The 25,080-nt window shown below is 39.8% G+C and overlaps 1 protein-coding gene across 5 annotated transcripts in view; it reads right to left on the reverse strand.

Annotated features, from left to right (window-relative positions):
- Nucleotides 1-816: 816 nt before the first annotated feature.
- Nucleotides 817-25,080, reverse strand: part of SLC35G2 (solute carrier family 35 member G2) — a 36,818-nt gene continuing 12,554 nt past the window's right edge. For 3 of the 5 annotated variants that reach the window (XM_025377856.1, XM_025377857.1, XM_025377855.1), the window contains exon 2: nt 817-2,268. In XM_025377856.1, coding sequence (XP_025233641.1) covers nt 1,012-2,250 — 1,239 coding nt within the window. In that variant the 5' untranslated portion in view covers nt 2,251-2,268 and the 3' untranslated portion in view covers nt 817-1,011. Of the gene's footprint in view, nt 2,269-24,389; nt 24,564-25,080 lie in introns of those variants that run through there. The other 2 variants (XM_025377858.1, XM_025377859.1) reach the window with 2 other exon arrangements.

Here is a 25,080-nt window from a genome sequence, read left to right on the forward strand (position 1 = left end):
GGTTTGAGCCATAGCATTACAGAGGAAAGTATAGAAGGGGGAATGTGGACCTGAGACAATAGTTTAATAACCAGCACCATATCATTTATTTGTGCTAAATTGGTAAGAATGGCCAAAATTAGACTTAATGCCATCATATAGCCTTTTACAGACTTTTAGACCTTTTTGAAAAGAATCTCAGGATACCATGTCAATTTTCTGCTATACTGTGTTTACTGTTGGTGCCTTTTTCAGGAGTAAGGAGTACGTTTACTGCGGTTTACACATACATTAGCCACAAAATCATAAACAAGGGCAGCCTTGGAAGAGATCTACATAACTGAGGATAAGCAGACCCTACCCCAACGTTAAGTCTCCGAACATCAGGGACAAAATGGCATGGACTAGGTGGGACTGGCGAGAATCCACACTTCTCCCTATTTCTGTTTCCTATGTATCACCTAATGTAGCCATAATAAGGGGAATACCAATTTCCTGTTCTAACTTTGGACAACCACCCATTGTCATTAAAAAGCCACTTCTTTTCCTTTGTTTCCTCTTTTCCTGCCTCAACCCAGCCCTATGACTTCTAGTTTTCTAATGCAAGTAGATGACAAAACAGGGTTTGGTGTTCAACATTTCACCTTATAGTGTATTTTTCACAAATGAAGGAGTTTTGTTGAACATTTGTAGAACATTTCTAATTTCTGAACTTCAGTTCCATCTGAAAGGGGTCATTTCTTTGAGTCTTCTATTATTTAATAATAGCAGTTAATATTCTCCTTCTACTACAATTTACCTGGAAAGACACTGATAAATACCAATAAAGATACCAGATTCATAACGTATTTTATAATTTAATATTTGTATTTGAATATATTAGACTAGAATAAATTTTTTGCATTTGTATATATTATATATTATATAGCACTCTGTCAATTATATAACACAAAAGACATTCATAGGTAAACATTAAAATGGCAGTATACGTATTAATAATTGAACATTAAGGAGATAATAATAATCAAGTATTCATTTAATGGGAGAGTCTAGTATTTCCTGGTAGTCCTGCCTTCTTAAATTCCTCCAGTAAAGTTTATAGCCAGCAAGGACAAAAACACTAATCATAATGATTACCCCTCCAAAAACATCATAGATACTAGGAAATATGTGCAGCACAAGAAGCTGCAAGACCATAGCTACCACAATCTCCAAATGTTGTACTGTGCTAACCAAAGCTGGATGGAATTTGTCCAAGGCATAATAAACTCCTAAGAATGCTGCAGTAGAACAGACACATATAGCAATGAGATAACTCCAGGTTTCTCCATCTAATGGGATGATGGGTTCTTGAAGAATGAACATAGTAGATATTCCCCAAACTGTCCCTGTCCAACCAAAGGTAAACAGTGCAGTCCACATGCTGATCTTCTCCTTGATGGATCTATATACTATCATTGAAAGAGCAGTGGTCAGTCCAGCCATCACAGTCATGGTGTACCCAAAGGCTTCTTTCCAGGCATTTAACAAAGAATTATCTTCATCAACAATGTTGGGGATCATAACAAGACAAACACCTAAGATGCTGCAAACAACTGTAGCCATGTCAACATAAGCCATTTTCTCATCTACGAGTAAAAAAGCCAAAATGGCACTGAAGACTGTAGTTGTGGCTCTCCACATAGTGGTCCCATTGCTGGGAGGGACTATTGAAAATGATGTATAAGCACAAGTGATAGAAATGACATTGCATACACCATAAAAGAAGAGTCGTAATCTGTATCCACTGGGTCCAAAGGGGGCCTCCTGATAGTAACACACAACTAACACAGATAAGACCTGCAAAACAGAACGGATAAAAATCAGTTCTAGAGATGGTACTTTAGACCTGTCAGAAACAAGCCTAGTGATAAGAGCTACACATCCATGAGCCAAAGCAGATCCAAACAGCACTATCCACATTTTTCGGGACTGAAAAATGTTTTTATCTGCAAAGCTCTGGAATTGTCCAATCTCATTGATCATTGGGTCTTCTGTTGGTGGAGGTAGGGTATCCATGGTTCCAAAGAAAGTTCTTCCTTTTTTTTTCATTTCACTCAGCAGACCTTTCTTTGGATTTTCTTCCATAAAATTTCCATAGTCTTCATTGATTTCTTCATATCCATCATCCCCAGGCTGGGGATAATGAGAAGTATATTTCACCATCACTGTGTTGGGATGTATTTTCACCCGTTTTTTAACTGGATATTTTTTGGAGGGAGAAGTATCCATTTCTTCAGATAGTCAATTCTATTTAAAGAAAAAAAATGACAAAAAGACATTCATTTCATTGAAAATTTAATTTCTATTATAATCATATGCACCAATTCAATGATAGAAAGTAGAGGCTGTAACAGTAGTCCAGAAAAAAAAAAAAATAGAGATGATCTGGCAATATGCCTTATCAGATTATGGTACCTACTGGAATTGTTTACCCTTTTTTCACTCTCATCTGAAGTCTGCCCCCATGTCTCTTTGCTTGCTTGTTTCATTCAGCTCTATTTTCTATCTTTATACTACAAACCGATTTTTCCATCTTTTCTACCTGTTTCTCTACCTATCCAACAAACAAAACACAGAAAGATAAATAATAACTTAGGTCAAACCTTTCCTTCTCATTGGGTCCATTTGTCTGTTATAAATTATAAGTCCAAAGTATTTTGTATAATCAATTCTGTATAATACCAGAATTCACCTTATAAATTATAGTGATTTTAAAATATTTATTCTGGACTCCCCATAAGTTTTGAGATATAAAAATACACTGCAATTAGAACATAAATAACATGAATTTAGTAACACTCATGCATTGTTGGTAGAAAGGTTAAATTGTACAACCTCTCTCATGAGCAACTGGGCCATATGTATTAAGATTTTAACTACCCTCTACTCAGCAATACCACTTTTAAGATTTTATGCTAAAGAGATGATCACAATATGCTTTTTACATTCTGAATAAAAAAGGGGGGGAATAATAATACATATTTATATTTGCTTACCCAACAAATTATATAAAGATACCAAGAAAACTAATAGTGGTTCAGGTGACAGGAGGAACACAAATGGAAGAAAACCTTTTTGTTATTTTTGTTTACATTTTTATTTTTGAATTGTGATATTATCCAAAAAAATTAGAATTAAAATGTTTATCTGTTACTTAAGAAAAAGAATATACCCAAAAATGTGGCAAAAATATACATACAGGAGAGTTCATTGTAGCTTACTATAACGAATGTTCATACAATGGAATACTATGCTATCTATCTATTAAAAATGACAATGTAGGCACGGTGGCTCATGCCTGTAGTCCCAGCACTTTGGGAAGCTGAGGCAGGCGGATCACTTGAGGCCAGGAGTTTGAGAGGAGTTGGCCAGCCTGGCCAACATAGTGAAACGCCATCTCTACTAAAAATATAAAATTTAGCCAGGCCTGGTGGTATGTGTCTGTAATCCCAGCTACTCGGGAGGCTGAGGCATGAGAATCACATGAATCCAGGAAGCAGAGGTTGCAGTGAGCCAAGATTGTGCTACTGCACTCCGGCCTGGGTGACAGAGACTCTGTCTCAAAAAAGAAAAAAAAAAACACGATGTCCACTATATAATGTCAAGTGGAAAAAAAAGTTGAACTTACTGTAAGAGTTAAATAAAATAATGCACATAAACAATCTGCCACAGTGCTGGCATGTAGTAAACTCTCAATAAATGTTAGCAATAAATTTGGCTTCCTTTCACCTATAACAACTTTATGAAACACTGGGTATCTTCTACAATATTATTATTTCTTTTAGACCTTTATTTTTTCATTTGGTTCTTTCTTTCCTTTCAGCAATTTCCTATTTCTTTCCCAATGATTCCTCTCCTCCTAGTTAAAAAATAAAAAAGAGGCCAAGCACTCTGGCTCATGCCTGTAATCCCAGCATTTTGGGAGGCCGAGGTAGGCGGATCGCCTGAGGTCAGGAGTTCGAGACCTGCCTGGCCAACATGGTAAAACCCCATCTCTACTAGAAATACAAAAATTAGCTGGGTGTGCTGGCGCACACCTGTAATCCCAGCTACTCAGGAGGCTGAGGTAGGATAATTGCCTGAACCCAGGAGACGGAGGTTGCAGTGAGCCGAGATTGTGCCACTGCACTCCAGCGTCAGAAACAGAGCAAGACTCCATCTCAAAAAAAAAAAAAGAAAAGAAAAGAAAAAGAAATCTTTTTTCCTTCCTCGTGACTCCCCGATTTCTTGCCAGAAACTCATCGGTTCCAAGATCTTAAACAATGGCCCAGAAATAAAATCTCATTTTGTTCTTTGACACCATCTAGGGAGCCAACTGTTGTATTCCTATTTACTCCTTTCTTTTTGAAAAGGCACCACGTTCAGCTGGAAGAAGTCATGAAAAAAGTATCACCTGTGCCTCCAAACCCTTCTGTTTCCTAGCCTGGATGTCCCATTTGCAGCCCTTCTTCCTGCACACCACTATCAGCCTAATCTGATTGTTCTTTATTTCCAACTTTTGCCAGGACATGTCAAATCATAGCTTCAGCTTCAGTAATCGCAAACTGAATAGTCTTGTTCTCCCAAATAGATTTTTTTCCTAATGTCCTCATTTATGTTTGTGATACCACAATTTCTCCAGTTCCCCAAGCTAGAGATTAGGGAATACTGTGAATTATCTTTTCTGCCATCTTACTTGCATTTGGTCACTAATCTTACTGTTTTTGTCTTTGAAATAGTCCTCAGTTTTTCCCTTTCTCCTCCAATTCTATGTAACTTTTATAATTGTGGTTTGGGTTATTGGGAATTCCTATCTGGAATATTGCGAAAGCATCCTAACTAGCCTCCCTTGGATCCCAGTCCTTCTCTAAAATTTATCTATATTATCCCACTGTCACATTGATCTGCCTTTAAAAGACTCAAAAAAAAAAAAAAAAAAAAAAAAAAAACTTTTCTCAAGCTTTCCCCATTCAAGAACCTACAGTGATTTGCTAATCTCTACCTTATCAAATTTCAGCTACTCTGCCAGGCTCTCCATACCCTGGCTAATCTAGCTCCTATCAGTACTTAGCTCAACACGCCTACTTTGCTCTGAGCAGTCAGTCCAGTGTCTTCCCTGTCCTCATTCTCCATATGTATCTTAAGCTTTTATTTTCACTAGTTTCCCTTCTGCTCCAACTTTGTAAACACTGTTTATCTCCCTTTGCGAGGGAGTCTCACTCTTTGCCCAGGCTGGAGTACAGTAGTGCGTTCTCGGCTCACTGCAAGCTCCACCTCCCGGGTTCACGCCATTCTCCTGCCTCAGCCTCCCGAGTAGCTGGGACTACAGGCGCCCGCCACCACGCTCGGCTAATTTTTTGTATTTTTAGTGGAGACAGGGTTTCACCGTGTTAGCCAAGATGGTCTCGATCTCCTGACCTTGTGATCCGCCCTCCTCAGCCTCTCAAAGTGCTGGGATTACAGGTGTAAGCCACCGTGCCCGGTCAACACTGTTCATCTTTAAAGGCCCAGTACAAATTCTATCTTTTAGAAACAAGCCTTTCCTGACCTCTAGCCACTTGTATGTTTTTCTTCCTTGTTTAAACATCTGCAGTAGTATTTCTAACCTAATATTTTGTAATCTAATAATTTTGTGATCTAGCTGTCTCAACTCAGTGGAATTTTGTTTCTAGTCACTGTGCCCAAATTTGATATGTCAAATAATAGTTATTTTGAGACAGGGTCTCACTCTGTTGCCCAGGCTGGAGTGCAGTGGCGTGATCACTGCTCACTGCAGCTTCAACCTCCAGGGCTCAAGCAATCCTCCCACCTCAGCCTCAGCTGAGACACTTGCACACCATCCCTCCTGGCTATTTTTTACACTTTCTGTAGAGACAGGGTTTTGCCATGTTGCCCACGATGATCTCAAACTCCTGGGTTCAAGCAATAAGCACGCCTCGGCCTCTCAAAATGCTGGAATTACAGGCGTGAGCTACCACGCCCCGCGGCATTATTATTATTATTTTTTTAATTCAACAACTTTGTATGTTATATTATTGGACACAAAGTTATATCATGCTTTCAAGATATTCTTTTACTAATTCTCAGAACAATGCAAGGTATAAATATTTGTGCACACTCGTGCCTACTTGTGTGATCCTGAGTTTAATAGAGGAAAGGATAGAAACTAGCCTGGCTAATACATTTTTTAAAATATTATTTGGCTCATTTTCCCTAAAAACATCAAGAAAGGAATTGCCACATGCCTAATTCAAAAGTTATGCTTAGTGGTAAGTATATATATATACATCAACTTTTAAGAGGTTTAAAAAAAAAACTTCTCCCATTGTAACAGCTTATAGTTCACCACATACTACTAAAACAACCCATAAACCATGAGTGCATTATCAGGAGTGATAGGAAGGGTGAGTCGACCAATGTGAAATTTACCTTGTAGGCAGTTGACATTCTGCAGTATATGGCAACTGGTCATGAGCAGAACGAAGAATTTAGAAGGATCCAATCTCTCAATATGCTGGCACAAACTGTATCACTTGGGTCCATCAATATCATTTTCCAGCACTTTTGGGAGGCTGAGGCGGGCAGATCACTTGAGGTCAGGGGTTTGAGACCAGCCTAACCAACATGGTGAGACCTCATCTCTACTAAAAATACAGAAAGTTAGCTGGGCGTGGTGCCACATGCCTGTAGTCCCAGCTACTTGGGAGGCTGAGACACCAGAATCACTTGAACCCAGGAGGCAGAGGTTGCAGTGAACCAAGATCGCACCACTGCACTTCAGCCTGGGAGACACAGTGAGAACTTGTGTCAAAAATAAAAAATAAAAATAAATAAAAGCACAGGATTTAAAGTAAAAAAAAAAAAAGTTGGGTTCAACTTTACCCCTTATTAATCATGACTTTGGGTACATGATTTTGTTTTCATAAACTTTAGTTTCTACATGTATAAAAGAGATAATAATACTTATTACCTATGATTATTACAAAGTATAATGATAAAATATATGTAAATTAAATGGCATAACTTATGGTGTATTTAGCACACAATAAAAATTAGGTACTATAATACATAATTTTTTTTAGGTTCAGGGAGTACCTGTGCAGATTCGTTACACACACACATCACACACACATATATATATATATATATATATATATATTTTTTTTTTTTTTTTTTTTTTTTTTGAGGCAGAGTTTCGCTCTTGTTGCCCAGGCTGGAGTGCAATGGCACGATCTCGGCTCACTACAACCTCCACCTCCCGGGTTCAAGCGATTCTCCTGCCTCAGCCTCCCGAGTAGCTGGGATTACAGGCATGTGCCACCACGCCTGGCTAATTTTGTATTTTTAGTAGAGACGGGGTTTCTCCATGTTGGTCAGGCTAGTCTTGAACTCCCTACCTCAGGTGATCTGCCTGTCTTGGCCTCCCAAAGTGCTGAGATTACAGGCACGAGCCACCACGCCTGGTCCGTTACATGTATATATTATGTAATGGTAAGATTTAGTATTCTGGTGTATCCATCACCCAAATAGTGAGCATTGTACCCAATAGGTAATTTTTTAACCCTCTCTTCCCACCCGCTCTACCCCATTTTGGAGTCTCCAGTGTCTATTATTTCCATCTTCATGTGTACCCATTGTTTAACTCCCACTTAATAAGAGCTTATAAGACAGAACATGCTGTATTTGATTTTATGTTTCTGAGTTATTTCACTTAGGATAATAGCCTCTAGCTCTATCCATGTTGCCGCAAAGGACATAATTTCATTCTTTTTTATGACTATGATGGCTTTTTGTCACTCTAGATTCACTTTATCACCCAGTGAATATGGCTGGCTCAAGTGATCCTCCCACCTCAGTCTCCTAAGTAGCTGGGGCATCAGACGCCTGCCATCACGCCCACCTAATAATTTTTGTATTTTTTGTAGAGATGAGTTTTCGCCATGTTGCCCGGGCTGGTCTCAAACTCCTGGGCTCAAGTGATCCACCAACCTCAGCCTCCCAAAGTGCTGGGATTATAAGCATGAGCCACCATACCCAGCCTCTGATGGCTTTTTGGTGTGTACACTTGGCTATGCTGAACTACACTTTGCAATTTATTTAATCAAACACTAATCTATCTAAGTTGCTGTTGTGAAGAGATTTTACAGATGTGATAAAAGTCCCTTTTGTTTGCTGTAAATGTGTTGATAAATAAATAGCCCCTAATCTGTTGACTTTATCCTGGGTAGGCCTGACTTAATAAGGGGAACCCTTTAAAGGTGGGGGCTTAGGCCTTCCTTAAATTCAGAGATTCCAAACAGCTTATGCCCTTGGGGTTCCAGCCTGTTCATGATTTTTCCTTTACTGCCTGTGGACAACAAGCATTATCCTGTGCTCATGGGTTTCTAACCAGTTTTTTCTGTTTTGTTTTGAGACAGAGTCTTGCTTTGTCACCCAGACTGGAGTGTAGTGATGCCATCCCAGCTCACTGCAACCTCTGCCTTCCAGGTTCAAGCGATTCTCCTGCCTCAGCCTCCTGAGTACCTGGGATTACAGGCACCCACTGCCGCCACCACTACATCCAGCTAATTTTTGTATTTTAGTGGAGGTGGGGTTTCGCCATGTTAGCCAGGCTGGTCTCGAACTCCTGACCTCAAGTGATCCATCTGCCTCGGCCTTCCAAAGTGCTGGGATTACAGGCATGAGCCACTGCTCCCAGCCCTAACTGGCCCTTAATCTCCCCTTCCTGAATGACTGCCTACAGACTTCAGACTTGCTTATCCAGCCCCCAACAAGAACATAAGCCAATTTTTTTTTTTTTTTTTGAGATGGAGTTTCACTCTTGTTGCCCAGGCTGGAGTGCAATGAAGTGCAATGAAGCCAATTCTGTATAATAAATCCCCTACTGGTTCTGTGTTTCAAATTAACTCCTAACTCTGATATACGTTAGAATTCTCTCCTTGCTTGTTGTCTTCTGCTAACTCTAATAGGCCACCAATATTCTCTTGGTTGCAAGTGTCCAAATGTAGGTTATCTCAGGTAAAATCTGGAGGGCCTCCTCAGTACAAATCCCTGATGTGGGAGAGCCTTACATTTTGAGACTTAGAGTCCACAGATTTTTGCTGTTTGGTCTTCTTGCCTAGTAGGCAGCTGTCCTGGGCAGGAACCAACAGTATTCACTTGGCACCAGGAAACTAGGAAATTTTATTTATTTATTTATTGACAGAGTCTCACTCTGTCACCCAGGCTAGAATGTAGTGGCATGATCTTAGCTCACTGCAACCTCCACCTCCCAAGTTCAAGTGATTCTCCTGCCTCAGCCTCCCGAGTAACTGGGATTACAGGCATGCACCACCACGCCCAGCTAATTTTTGTATTTTTAGTAGAGATGGGGTTTCACCATGTTGGCTAGGCTGATCTCAAACTCCTGACCTCAGGTGATCCACCCGCCTTAGCCTCCCAAAGTGCTGGGATTACAGGTGTGAGCTACCATGCCCAGCCGGAAATTTTATTTTAGAGATAAGAAATTTAAGACTCAGAAATTTTGAGTTCTGGTTTGGCCACCAACAAGAGTAATAATTATTGTCTGTCTTAAGAGAAAGTGTTTTGGATGGTAACTGTTGGGATCTTTTGACATGTCTTCACAATCGGTTTGTCTTTTTAATGACTTCATACTTCTAGTGTTTTGATATTTCTCCCAATGCAAGACCACTATGTACTTTAGCCACTGTAACTTTCTGCAATCTGCTCTAAATTGTTCTGATCAAAGTGCCAACTCAACTTTTCCTCCTTCCTCAGAGACAAGTGCTCTAAACCAGTATCATGGCTTTAGTTCCTCTGACAGGGATTCACATGGGGAAAGTGACCACTAAGGCAGAGGTGTCTACTTCACCAGTGCAGAGCAACTCAGCTAATTAGAGGGAATATGAAATAGAACCAGAAGTCTAGTCTGCTTAGCTACAAATGTTTCCACCAAAAATACTGGATACAAATGGATTAAAAGTATGCAGTTTGGTGTCTGCTTGAACAATGGGCACATTCAGTGTGGCGAGCTTAAAACCACTATTTTTATCCAAAAGAGGAACTATTTTCCAAGCTAGATCCCAGAATATGAGGCCTGAGACCACCTCATTCCTATGGTTGAGAAAAGTAATACTCAATTATGGAGGCTGGCACGTCGGCATGTCCAAAATTTGCAGAGTGGGTAGCAGGCCAGTCCAGAGAAGTGCCAGTATTGCCGTTTAAGTCCAAAGTCTGTCGGCTAAAGAATTCCCTCTTGCTTGGGGGAGGTCAGTCTTTTGTGCTCTTCAGGCTTTCAACTGATTGGACGATGCCCACCCACATTATGGAAGGCAATTTGCTTTCCCCCAAAGTCCACCCTTCCAAATGTAAATCTCATCCAAAAACTCTCACAGAAACATCCAGAATAATGTTTGACCAGCCAAGTTGACACGTAAAAGTAACCATAGAATTTTTTTTTTTTTTTTTAAAGAGGCCAGGTGTGGCAGCTCATACAAGGCCAGGAGTTCGAGACCAGCCTGGCCAACATGGCAAAACCCATCTCTAGTAAAAATACAAAAATTAGCTGGACGTCGTAGCACATACCTATAATCCCAGCTACTCAGGAGGCTGAGGCAGGAGAATCGGTTGAACCCAGGAGGCAGAGGTTGCAGAGGAGGCAGATGCCACCACTGCACTCCAGCCTGGGTAACAGAGCAAGACTGTCTCAAAATAATAGAAGACCAAAAAAAAAGAAAAAGAAAAAGAAAACATTAAAAAGCAACAAAAAAAGATTGTTTTAAAGAAAAAAAAGAAAAGTAACCATCAGTCTTATCCCCTGCTTGTCTCCCATATGCACAAAGCTTCTGACTATTCCCAACTACTGGGAATTCTTTGAACACATCATGTTTTCATGTCTCTAGGTTGTCTAATATGCTGTTCCTTCTTTATGGAATATTCTTTTCCTGCTTTTTCACCTGGTTAATACCTGCTCATTATTCAAGGCCCAGATTAAATATCACCTTCTCTCAAAAACTTCCCTAGGCCTACCTCCCAATCCAATCTGAGTTAGATACCTGCACCTGAGCGGGGGATATAACTTTCATTATACCTTTAGTCACAGAATTTACCATATTGAATTACAAATGTTTGTCTTTCTCTTCCACTGAACCTGTGACGGTCTCAACTACAGAGACCACATCTAATATAGTACTCGGCATGAGATGAGAATTCAGTAATTGTCAAATGAAGAATAACTATTTTTTTAATGAAGCAAAATTTAGTACCAACCAAATATAAATAATATAAATAAATGGATTTAAATGGCTAGCAACTCAAATAGGAAGCCTTATCCATTAAAACACTTTAAAGTTCCTAATATTTCAAGAATAAAACATCACAGTATACAGTTTGGCTATTAAGAGAATTTGTGTATTCAGCTTCTCTACCTCTGGCACTATTTCTGCTGCTAGGTCTCCCAAATTTCCTTTAATATTAAATTTTTAGGGGCCGGGCACGGTGGCTCACGCCTGTAATCCCAGCACTTTGGGAGGCCAAGGCGGGCGGATCACGAGGTCAAGAGATCGAGACCATCCTGGCTAGCATGGTGAAACCCCGTCTCTACTAAAAATACAAAAATTAGTTGGGCATGATGGCGTGCGCCTGTAGTCCCAGCTACTCGAGAGGCTGAGGCAGGATAATTGCCTGAACCTGGGAGGTAGAGATTACAGTGAGCCGAGATCATGTCACTGACTCCAGCCTTGCAACAGAGCAAGACTCCGTGTCGGAAAAAAAAAAAAAGAAAAGAATTAAATTTTTAGGGCATAACTGCAGCTGTTCCTTAAGTAATTTGTATCTGCTTTAAACCACTAGAGAATTAAACTATTCTCAGTCAATTCTGAAGGGTGCTGGAAATACATGTGTTTCAGCATCTTCAGGCTGAGTTTCAACTGCTAGTTTCCTGATAGTTTCCCAGTGTATGCCTTACATTTTGGCCCAGTCAAGTGAGTCCCAGCACCAGCAAATCCACAGTGATTCCACATCAGGAGCTTCCCAGTGGTTCCATATCTGAGCTTGTTCAGAATAAGCTTCTCACCCAAGAGCTTATTCTATTTACCACCATCAGATCTCTAAATAAATAACATTTTGTTTATTCCTATTACAAAAGCAATATGTGTTTACTATAGAACAATTAGAAATGTGAGAAAGCAAAGAAAATAAAAATCACTCATAATCCTACCAGAGACAACTACAGACTCCTCTAGAAAGATTTTTCTTGCAAAAATGATATCAAACATCATATCCTATTTTATAACTTTCCCATTTTACAATGCATTGTAAACATTTTCCATGTCATTAAAAATTACATAATATCACTTTTAATGGCTAGTTAATATGGAGCCAAGAAGGGCTTTGAACACATTAACTTCAGCCCTCCTAATGCTGAAAGGCAAATGGGATGACAAACTACCCTTATGCAGGGCTAGATTCATAGCAATAACAGGAAATGCCACATATGTGAAAATAAACAGATAACAATTTTGAAGTTTTTCCATTGAATGTACATGAAGGAATGTTTTGTCTTGTTTTTTCTTTTCTTTTTTTTTTTTTTTTTGAGACGGAGTCCTGCTTTGTCGCCCAGGCTGGAGTGCAGTGGCCCAATCTCTACTCACTGCAACTTCCACCTCCCAGGTTCAAGCAATTCTCGTGCCTCAGCCTCAGGAGTAGCTGGGACTACAGGTGTGAGCCACCACGCCCAGCGAATTTTTGTATTTTTTGTAGAGACAGGATTTTTGCCATATTGGCCAGGCTGGTCTCAAACTCCTGGCCTCATGCAGTCAGTCAGCCTGGGCCTCCCAAAGTGCTGGGATTACATGTGTGAGCCACCACGCCCAGTCAACAAATTTGTTTTCTTTTTTTTTTTTTGAGACAGAGTCTCACTCTGTCTCCCAGGCTGGAGTGCAGTGGCGCAATCTTGGCTCACTGCAACCTCCACCTCCCAGGTTCAAGCAATTCTCCTGCCTCAGCCTCCCAAGTAGCTGGGACTACAGGCGCCTGCCGCCACACCCAACTAGTTTATTGTATTTTCAGTAGAGATGGGGTTTCACCATGTTAGCCAGGATGGTCCCCATCTCCTTACCTCATGATCGCCCACCTCGGCCTCCCAAAGTGCTGGGATTACCAGCGTGAGCCACCGCACCCGGCTGTTTTCTTTTTCTTTTTTTTTTTTTTTTTTTGAGATGGAGTCTCACTCTATCACCAGGCTAGAGTGCAGTGGTGAAATCTCGGCTCACTGCAACCTCTGCCTCCCGGGTTCAAGCAATTCTCCTTGATTCTCTCCGTGCTCGGCCAGCAAATTTGTTTTCTTATAACTTGCACATCCTGTCCACCTCCCAATAACTTCTATTCAAACCTTCATCTAGGCTCAGCTAGGCTCAGGGCAAAGGGTAAGTGTCAACGTGTAGATAGTAAAATTCACTCAGAACTCTGATTTTTTTGTTTTGTTTTGAGACAAAGTCCCACTCTGCCACCCAGGTTAGAGTGCAGTGGGGCAATCTCAGCTCACCTCAACCTCCACCTCCTGGGTTCAAGGGATTCTCCTGCCTCAGCTTCCTCAGTGGCGGGGACTACAGGCATGCGCCACCATGCCCAGCTAATTTTTGTATTTTTAAGTAGAGATAGGGTTTCACCATGTTGGCCAAGCTGGTCTCGAACTTCTGACCTCAGGTGATCCGCCCGCCTCGGCTTCCCAAAGTGCTGGGATTACAACCTTGAGCCACTGCGCCTGGCCTTTCTGAGATGGGATCTCACTCTGTCGCCCAGCCTGGAGTGCAGTGGAGCAATTTCAGCTCACTGCAACCTCCACCTCCTGGGCTCAAGGGATTCTCCTGCCTCAACCTCCCACGCAGCTGGGATTGTAGGTGTGTGCCACTACACCCGGCTAATTTTTGTATTTTTTTTAGTAGAGACAGGGTTCTGCCACATTGGCCAAGCTGGTCTCGAACTCCTGGCCTCAAGTGAACCGCCCGCCTCAACCTTCCTAAGTGCTGGGATTACACACCTGAGCCACCGCACCCGACCCAGAACTCTGATTTTTAAAGTGCTCCTTCTAAAAAGACTCAGAGCCACAGAGACATCAGAAACAATCATAGAATGACTCTACATCCTCCCACAATGATACTAGACAGACACATTGGCACACCTCGAAATTTCTGGGTTGTTCACAGCCCAAGATGGCTCATTTAAGCTGCCATGTCCACTCCTCCAACAAATCCAGGCACCATCTAACTGGGGCATGCCAAGTCACAGTCTCCTTTGTGAATTCCATGATGGCAAGAGAGCTCTCATTCATATTTGCGTTCCTGGCACACAGAGCACATTTAATAAAAGTTGATTAAACAAAAATAATGACTTGGTCCTGAACTGCATTCTACAACTGCTCCTTGAGCTTTGTCCCATCCTATAATAGCCATCACAAGCTCTGCTATTTATTCTACCATTTCTGTCCTGGCCCCACCTTTGAGATTGTTCTCACAGTTATCTTTGCCACTAGGTTGCAATTCTGACTATGCTGGTGACGCTGGTTCCAGGTCCCTCAGGAACCCCTCTGCCAGTCTGGTCTGCCCTTGAACTCTATACTGGCCCCAGGGTATCCCAGGATTGTCAGAAAGGCCTGGCCAGGATTCACCTGGGAGAGGGATCAGCATCTCTGCAAAGTTGTTGGATTGAAGGAACTTTCATTTTGAGCTACATCATTGAAGAGCTTTAAATCTGAAAATAAGAAAGACATTGAACCCTATTACTCACATCTCTTTGTCATTTGAAGCAGATCCCAAACCACTCAAAAGGACAAAACAAGGAAATAGCAATGAATTGCATTCAGTGAATGGGGTAAGGGTATTAAGTGTCTGGAATGTAAGAAACAAAAACATTAGTTTTTACCTTTTTTTCTATTTTCTAAATGTTTTGGTGGCTAGAATAAGATATACTTTGAACTCAAGAGCAATAAATGTTAATATATTAAAAGTAGCTTTATGAAATATGAAAAGTATCTTTATTTCAAAATACTTCAAAGTAGTCATCTGAATATCAGAAATATTAAGACAACTTATTAAATCCTGTATTAAAATGATTGCTTATTACTTTTTGTTTATACTAGTCAGAAGTGATTCTCTTCTACATTTTAGATTTTTCAGAGTAAAAAGGATATAATTTTAGACTTTGACTACAAACGGGGGTTTTTCCACACAATTTGTGGACATGACTGTCTGATGGTGACTCTTAGGTATTTATGCTAAAAATGTTATTTTGGGGATCGACTCTGATATTTATATTCACATTATTGGCCAGTAGGGAACTGATACCTGACTCAAAAATTAGTAGGATATGAAGTCCTTCATTCTATCCATGAGCTCATTGTTCTTAAGAAAAAAATTTAGTTTGAGAGTCTGAGGAATGATAAGTTTGTTACATTCCAGAATCTAGTTTTGGTGCTGTGTCCATCCTTTAGATAGAGTGCAGCTCTGTATTACCATAGCAACAACTAACTTTTGTTTCCATAGCCACTGACTGCACTCCTGATCCTGCCAACCATCTTGCAAATGCATCCTCTTGCTTAGAAGAACCAGGGAAGGAGTGGGGCGTGGTGGCTTATGCCTGTAATCCCAGAACTTTGGGAGGCTGAAGCAGGCAGATCACTTTGAGCTCAGGAGTTGGAGACCAGCCTGGGCAAAATGGTGAAACTGTCTCTTAAAAAAAAAAAAAAAAAAAAAATCACACCACTATACTACAGCCTGGGCAACAGTGAGACCCTATCTCAAAAAAAAAAAAAAGAAAGAAAAAAAAAGGCAAGGCACAGTGGCTCACATCTGTAATCCCAGCACTTTGGGAGGCTGAGACGGGCTTACCACCTGAGGGCAGGAGTTCAAGACCAGCCTGGCCAACATGGTGAAACCCCATTTCTACTAAAAATAAAAAAAAGTAGCCAGGCATGGTGGAATGCACCTATAGTCCCAGCTACCAGGGAGGCTGAGGCAGGAGAATTGCTTGAACCAGGGAGGCAGAGGTCGCAGTGAGCCGAGATCACGCACTGTACTCCAGCCTGGATGACAGAGTGAGACTCTGTTGAAAGAAAAGAAAAGAAAGAAAAAAGAGAGAGCGGGAGAGGGAGACAGAAAAGAAAAGAGAAAGAAAAAAAAGGAGGAGAAGGAAGGGAAGGAGACAGGGAGCGAGGGAGGGGAGGAGGAGGAGGAAGAAGAAAGAAAAGAAGGGCAACAACCAGGGGAAGAATATGGATGAATCAGTCCAAATTTATCATCATCACTGTGCCTTTCTGGTGACAGGTCAGTGGTGATATCCTCTTTGAGGATGACTCCCTGCAGTACTAATGGCGGCACAAGAGTGCCAGAACTGGATGACAGCTCACTCATTGCAGCCTAGAAAAAATTCTGGGCACACTAGGCTGAATGATAAGCTCCTTGGCATGCTAGCCAAAATCAACTTAAAAGAGGGCTGGCTATCTGGGTACAAGAGAACCCTTATTTTGGGTTGAAAAGCAGAAGCTTCCCAAGAGGGAGGATACACTGAAGCTGAAGGTATGGCAGTCCCCCCAACCAATTAGGCTGGGGATGAAGGCTGCTTAGTTGGACTAGGAAAAGTAGTGGATACTGGATTCCAGAGTGGGCCATGTTGGGAGGAGCACGGTAGAATGTGATCTAAGGGGACTAAGACATTTTGGGCTGAGCTAGGCTATAGGAGAATGGTAGACAGACCTGAGGATTTTGCCGAGCTGTGTCAGTCTGGGTTATAGGAGGGGGTGGAAATTACAGCTAAGGGACTTGGAGATGAGGGAAGGTAAGAAGACAGATCTGATGGTATTGAGGTAGGGGCTGGAAAGAGAAGCATCAAACAGGAGGGCTAGCCCAGGTTTGAGCTGGACACTCCACTGACAGTTCTAAAGCAGAAAATTAGGGAAGGAATAGTCAGGGGCTATTGGGCTATGCAGTAGCTTCTAGAAGTCAACAGCTGGCTCTGGGAGGGAAAAGATTGAGAAAAACAAAATAAATAAATGAGAGCAGAAGGTATGAGGGGAAAAAGTAGGGGTGAGAGTTATCAGGCTGGTTAGAGCTGGGCTAAACATTTAGTCTTATCATTAGTTTGAAAGCACCTGGACCAGTTAGTTGCTGTATAGGCAAAGTCAAAGGGAGAAGCCTGGCCTCGCTTTACTCAGTCATGGTTCATGACTTTAGGAGACTGTAATGAACCATGCATACCAGGAAAGGAAAAGGTTAACTGAGGTTGAAAAAAAAGCTTTATGTGGCACTTTTAAACAAGCAGGTTGGTTTGGCTTGTGTGACTGTGATGGTGCCTGATTTGGAGCAGAGCAATTTGTGTTGTGACATTTTAAAATCCATTTTGGCACACGGTGATGAATGTGTCAACTGGCAGCTAAGAACTTGCTAGAATGCAAGTATGCAAGTCTTTCAGCATTTATAATCGACACTTCCCTTTCCAGGAAAGAGCCTTTCTAATCTTCGAATCAGTGGACTTATCAATTTGCATAAAATATGCCATCCTCAATGAACACATATTTATCATCTACCACTTAACTTTCCTTCTGTTTAAAAAAAAAAAAAAAAAAAAAAAAGCAGAATCACCTTGCTGTGAGTCAGCAGCTTTAAATTCAGCTGTGCTGGGTGAAGCTGTTAAGGGTAGGAAGAAGCCATCACTAGAAGGAGGAGGAGCAGGAATAAAATGATCCTTTTCTATTTCCATGATTTTTTATGTTTCTATTTAAATGGTTAAATACCCATTTAGGTTAGATGCTAATTAAATGTAAAATTACTGGGCTGTTCCAATATGCATGTTAAGGTTGTACTTCTTGGTTGTTTGTAATTTACCTAACTCTTGAGAGATCCTCAGAACAGCCCAGCTGAGTTCAAAGGCTTCCAACTGCCCAGGATACGCATCAGTTCCTGAACTAAAAAAGAACACCCCAGGATCAACAGAAGCTACTATCAAATCCTTCAAACACTACATGCGCCACATGCTCACATTTGTCTTGTTTTTGCTACTACTTATCCACAAAAAAGCCAACCCTGAACTCCTTCTTGGGGTGAAAACTTTAAAATATACCAAATGAATCAGTTCAAAATTTTACAAATTTGGTTTGGCTTAATCATAACTGATTCTTCATACTATTGACACCATTGATTCTTCACACCATAGATACCACTCACTAAAACGACAACTCAGTCACCTCTTCCCATATACCATATTTCATTAAAATCAACGTAAGATAAGAAATGGTTACCAGATGCCATCGTTTCAGACCAAACCATAGGTCAAATTTTGAATAAACCTAACAATACCTGATTGGTTAAGTAGCACACCTAGATTTATTAAAATCACTGCACTCCTTTAATGTCTATAGGAGAATATGCATGCACAAGCACACGCATGTGCGTGTGCATTATATATATATGTATATATAAATACTACTGCAAAGTTAAAAAGAGACTTTACCAAGTTCTGTCATTGACAGGGACATTATATATAAGACTATACATACTGTAATTCACCTCATCAACAGTTAATTTTATGGCCGGGCACAGTGGCTCATGCCTGTAATCCTAACACTTTGGGAGGCAGATCACTTTGAGCTCAGGAGATTGAGACCAGCCTGGGCAACATGGCAAAAACCCAACTCTACAAAAAAGCACAAAAATGATCTGGGCATGATGACTCCCACCTGTAGTCCCAGCTACACGGGAGGCTGAGGCTGGAGGATTGCTTGAGCCAGGTAGCAGAGGTTGCAGTGAGCCAAAATTGTACCACTGCACTCTGGCCTGGGTGACAGAGCAAGACTTTGTCTCTAAAAAAAAAAAAAAAAAAAAAGTTAATTTTACCAGGAACATGTAAAATTATGTGAACTCTTTGACCCAGCAATGCTATTTTCAGGGATATATCTTAAGATCATCACCAGTAAAGTATATAAAGATGTGCATGTAAGAATATTCATCATGGCTTTCTTTATACAATGAAAAATTGGAAATAAACTGCTCATTAATGGGATGCTGGTTAAAGAAAATCATTAATGTAATATGCAGCCATCTAAAAGGGTAATTTTTATATAGAGAGAGAGATATAAGAAAACCCTCATGTCATATTGCTGAGTAAAAAGAAAGATGTCAATGAGTATTCATGATGTGATTCTATTCATCCTTGCAAATGGTGGAAATTCAATTATATGGTATTTTCTCTCTTTTCTGTTTATTTTTCATATAAGTATATATTTCCTTTAAAATCCGAAAAAAAATCAAGCTATTTTCATCAGAGGAAAAAAATCATTACTCTGTATTTCAGTCACACTAAAATAGTCACCCAAGAAGCCAATTGTAGCTCTTTTATTTCTGTGCCTTCTGTTGGAAGGAAAACTGTATATAAACAGACCATATTACAGAGAAAATTTGAATGAATGGTGTCTAGTGCCTAAACCAAAACAGAGGTGAAATATTATATAAACTGAAGAGGATGACTTTATCATAGTGTTTGAAATAATTCTGTGTGTGTGTGTGTGTGTGTGTGTGTAGATATATACTAGTATATTTTCATTACTAACCAAAAACATAATGTAGGTTCCAAATGGCAGCAAAGAATATAATTACCTTTGGCTTTTCTTACATAAGTTACCACCCCATAAATCTTTATGTTAATGTGGAAAAATCTGACCTGAACAGATGGACCTCATGCTGTTCTCTGAAACATGAACAGATTTCTGATCTTCTGGACCAGGAAATGAAGTCAGCACTAAAACAGGAGACACCATCATCCATCTCCTAGAATTTCAATCTAAGAATCTGTAATAAAAGCAATATTTCCCTCTATAGAAATATAACTAAGTAATATATTTGTGTCTTAATGAAATGTACTCTTGATACGATAAAACACAGTGGGATATTTATGGCACTGGTGGTGCTGGCTATCTGGTCCCTGAACCTCACCAATTTTGGAGAATCCCCTTGCTGTGGTTCTTGGCAGGTAGTAGCATTTGGCTTGATGCTCCCAAGCTTCTTATGGAAGGCACATCTCTGGGGCTGACACTCTGGATAAATCTTCATCTCATTAGCCCAAGGGCCTTTTTTTCCATGAGCATTTTCATAGAAGCTGTTTCACAAATCAACTCCATTGGTGTTGAAGACCTAATAAAGGGCTCTCTATCAAGTAATTACAGCACTGAGGTTTAAATTTCTGCTCCACAATTTTCTAGTTGTTTGATTTATGTTGGGAAGAGACTGGTGGGATAAGCAGGCCTGAGTCTGAGGAACAATTAAGGAGTTGGCCTGTGAGGTCAGGAGATTGGTTACATAAAAGAAGAATCAGTAAATAGTTAAATATATCGAGGATAATGGAAGTCAGATTTTTTTTACCAAGAGAGAAGGAAGTTACAAATACAATAAGGGTGAAGACTAGAATGAACCCTGTAGTGTTGGAGTAGAGCTAGAGATATTGGAGTAAATTCATGAGTTTTAATATAAATAGACAGAAAGATATATAAATAGATATAGGGGTGTGTGTGTGTGTGTGTGTGTGTGTGTGTGTGTGTGTGTGAATTCCCTAGCTCTGTCTGCTAAAATGACCTAAAAACAGTAACACTCCAGTAGCAATGACCACACCTAGCATCCAGATCTTGGTTCTAAAAATGCATTCTCAAGTAAAAGGAACCAGAGCTCAGTGGAGAAACAGCTGATGAAATAACTGCAATGATTGTGGCAGAAAAAATACCAGAAGAGCCTGAAATGTCTTGCACCCCAAAGAAAGTACTCTCAGAATGACATAGAGATGTCAAAAGGACACAGGAACTGGCTTGAAGGGTATCCCAATGGCTGGAACTGGAGCATTTTCAGCATTAAAACCAATGGTGATAGTAATGGCTTATAATCTATTGGGTAAAATAGAAATCCACAAGTTCATGCTGATGGAAATAAGCAAATAAGAAGGGAGAGGAAAAAACTTCTATACAATATAATCCCAACTAGTAAATGGAAAACAAATGTTTTAATTGGAAAAACTATAATTTGGCAATCATCCTAGTAACAATTTATGCAAGAATCATAAAATAAGCAAGTGAAAGTTTAAGAAACCGGATGTTTACATAGCCTCAAAGTGTCCTCCTACGAAATACTTATTAATTCAAAGGGAAAGAGAATAACTTAACAGTGGAGAAATTATCACCTTAAGCCATCAAAGTTAACATCACCAGCAAAAAGACAAGTCAATATTATGTGCCTTCTAATATGATACACTTGGAAGAATACAATTTCACTTCTATCACATTCCTGCCAAAAAATGTATTACCTGAATCTAATCATGAAGAAACATCAGACAAACCTAAAATGAGGAACTCTACAAAAAAAAAGAAAGAAAAGAAAGAAAAGAAAAAGAAGGAAGGGAGGGAGGGAGGGAGGGAGGGAAAGGCCTGAACTCAAAAATGTCAAGGTCACTAAAAACAAGGAAGGATTGAGGAAATGTCACAAATTAAAGATTAAAGAGACATAACAACTAAATGCAATTCATAATCCTGACTTTGATTCTAGACCAAAAGTAAGAAATATTTTTTCAAAGAGGAAACTGTTAGACCAAATGACAAATTTTGAATGTGGTCTGTGGATTAGAGGAATTATATCAACGTTAAATTTCTGATTTTGGTGATAATACTGTGGTTATGCAGGAGAGGGTCCTTGTCTTAAAGGAAAACACTTAAGTAGTTAAGGATAATTGAAATCACCTCTGCAACTTACTTCAATTGGTTCAGAAAAAGAGAATGAATGGCAAAACAAATGTAAAATGTTTACAATTGGAGAACTTGAGTGAAGAATAATAAAAGAGTTATCTTTTACTCAGGAGTTTGTTGTACTATATTTGCAACTTTTACGTACGTTTGAAATTATTTCAAAATAAAAAGTTAAGAAAATGGCAATAACAGTATTTAATTCTTTGGATTTTGGGTAAAAATACATGAATTAATATTTGTGGTATGTTTATAACAGAGCTAGACACATAATAAATGCTAGATATATGTTAGCAATGATGGTGATAGACAATGGTGGTGGTGGTGGTGGTGAAGTCCTGAATTTTAAACACACAATTTGTCCAGGCGCAGTGGCTCATACCTGTAATCCCAGAACTTTGGGAGGCCAAGGCAGTCTGATCACCTGAGGTCAGGAGTTCAAGACCAGCCTGGCCAACATGGTGAAACCCTGTCTCTACTAAAAATACAAAAATCAGCTGGGTGTGGTGTCAGGTGCCTGTAATCCCAGCTACTCAGGAGGCTGAGGCATGAGAATCGCTTGAATCCAGGAGGCCAAGGTTGCAGTGAGCAGAGATCACGCCATCGCACTGCAGCCTCAGTCACAAGAGTGAAATTCCATCTCAAAAATAAATAAACAATAAACACACAATTCATCTGAATTGGGATGAGTTCACTCTGGCTCACTTTTCTCCTTTTAGATTTAACAAAGAAATTAAAATAGTATTTACTTGCATTTGACATGCTAACAACAATGTCAATTTGTTTATTGCAATTTAAACACTGTTCATATAATGTTTTATATACTAGTGTCCCCAAGCAAAAGACATGTTAGTAATATTTTTTAAATAATCCAAGATCAAATTTTTAAAAATCCATTTTCACCTTTCATTACTTTAGGCAATATGGTGATAATGAGAATATGCAATACATAAATATATACATATATTAACATATTTAATAAAGGTAAATAATATACAATGCTATTGTATACGGTTACTATACAACACCATATACAATACAATAGCATTGTATATTATTAACCTTTATTAAATATGTATGTTAATATATATTACAATACATAGAATTAAAGACCATGAGAGTTTAAAAGACTTTGGGAATCATCTACTCCAATTCCTTTGAGAGTAACTGTATCCTCTCTCTACAGCAGGGGTCCCAACCCTCAGGGCATGAACTAGTACTGGTCCGTGGCCTGTTAGGAACTAGGCCACACAACAGGAGGTGAGTGGAGAGCAAGTGAGCATTACTGCCTGAGCTCCACCACCTGTCAGATCAGCAGTGGCATTATATTCTCATAGGAGCACAAACCCTATTGTGAACTGTGCATGTGAAGGATCTAGGTTGCATGTTCCTTATGAGACTAATGGCTGATGATCTAAGGTGGAACCATTTCATTCTGAAACCATTAGTGAGCACACCCCTCACCCCGCTGACTCCTTCCATGGAAAAACTATCTTCCATGAAACCAGTCCCTGGTGTCAAAAAGGTTGGGGATCACTGCTCTATAGCATCCCCATCAAATAGTAGTTTCTGATTGACCACCTACAATGACAGGAAACACTCCTGAGAACAGCCAATTGGAAGTCATTCCTGATTGTTAGAAAGTTACTTTTTAACAATGAGTCAAAATCTTTCTCCATGTAATTTCCAGAGGCTGCTACTATACATGTCTTCTGAGGTCACAAATTGATTCCCTCTTCCACATAACATTTCGATAACAAAAACTACTATTCCCTACCCTCCTCAACTAAGTTCTCCCACTGTAAGTTTCCTCTTCTCCAAACTGAATATCCCCCGAGTTTTCAATTATTCCATGTATAATCATGGCTTTCAGTCCTCTCACTATCTTAACTACTCTCCTCAGTTTCTATACTTTGTCCTGTTCAGGGGCATTTTGTTTCTATGAAGGCAGTCTGAGATCACATCAGCTATCTTGCAATCTCATGCATTCATGATTATTCCTTCATTCAGTCAGTATTTATGAGTGCCTGTGATGTGGAAGGCACCATGCTAAGATATTATAAGAGACAAGACCAAGAAGACATAAGCTTTCTCTTAAGGAACATACATGTTAATGGGTGAGAAAAGATGTATGGTAATAAATGCCACAAAACAGACACAAGTACTATGCACATTAAAGGAAGGAAATTATACAATTAACTATAGATTTGCTTTAACATAAGAATATGGGAGAACAAAGCAAAAGTAATGACAATTTCAGCCTAGAACTAATTTGTTTTGGGATAGCATGAGAATTGGTAAAAAGGAGCAGTTTGAGATTTAAACTACACTAAAAGAAAAACTTCTAGATTAGAAGAATGATCACACAAATGCAGAAGACACAAAGAGTTCATACAGTTTTTTAACCCTTGAGAGCTCTGACAACAGGAATAATAATTATTTGTGCAGAGTGATTTACATGCAATTCTTTAAATAGGCAAAAAAAAAAAGACTAGACTCAAGCACTTTACATGTATTATCTCACTTAAACCCACAAGTTCAACAAGGTAGGTACTAATATTACTCCTTTTTTAAAAAAACTTAAATGAAGCTCAGCAAGGTTTGGTGACTTGCCCAAGCTTACCAAGGTGCTAAATAGTGCAGTCAGGCTTCAAACCCAGGCTGTCACCTTCCAGGCCATTCGTTTACAACTTAAGATTATCAGCTACTTAATGCCCAACAAAGCAATCTCTGGCAAATTCCCACCCACGTGTCTAAAACTTTCCTGGTGACCTACCTGTAAAACCCCTCACTGAACAATCTGTTCATTCTCTGGATTCTAGAACACTTTCTACAGGGCTCTACATTCATCCTTGACATACTGTATCATTATGAGGTGCCTATATACCAGTATCCCCTGATAAAGTGTTACCACTCCAAGAAAAGGCATTATGTATGTCTTTATCTTTCTTCTTAGTATCTCCAACTCCTAGCTCAGTGTAAGACTCAACAAATGCTGGGAGAATGAATGAGTCCTCTGGCTTAGCTGACATGCTTTGGAGAAAGTCACCTTCTTAACCAAGCACCTCTAATTCTGGATCTAATTAGTTGTAGTGCAGAGCTTTGGTTGTCACAATTGTGCAACCTAACTCTGTCTTGTATCTCCTAACTCTGAAGTGAGGGAATCCAATAAGCAATGTGAGTATCTGGCTGTTGTCCACCATCCTCTTCAGCAGCCTCATTCATTTTTCAGGGTCTTCACTCACATTTACAACAGCAGCCAGCCAGAGTTACACAGAAACCAGAGGCAAAATAAATGGGAAATGAGATCACCT

This window comes from Theropithecus gelada, chromosome 2 (genome assembly GCF_003255815.1).
Source record: "Theropithecus gelada isolate Dixy chromosome 2, Tgel_1.0, whole genome shotgun sequence".
Taxonomy (NCBI): Eukaryota; Metazoa; Chordata; class Mammalia; order Primates; family Cercopithecidae; genus Theropithecus; species Theropithecus gelada.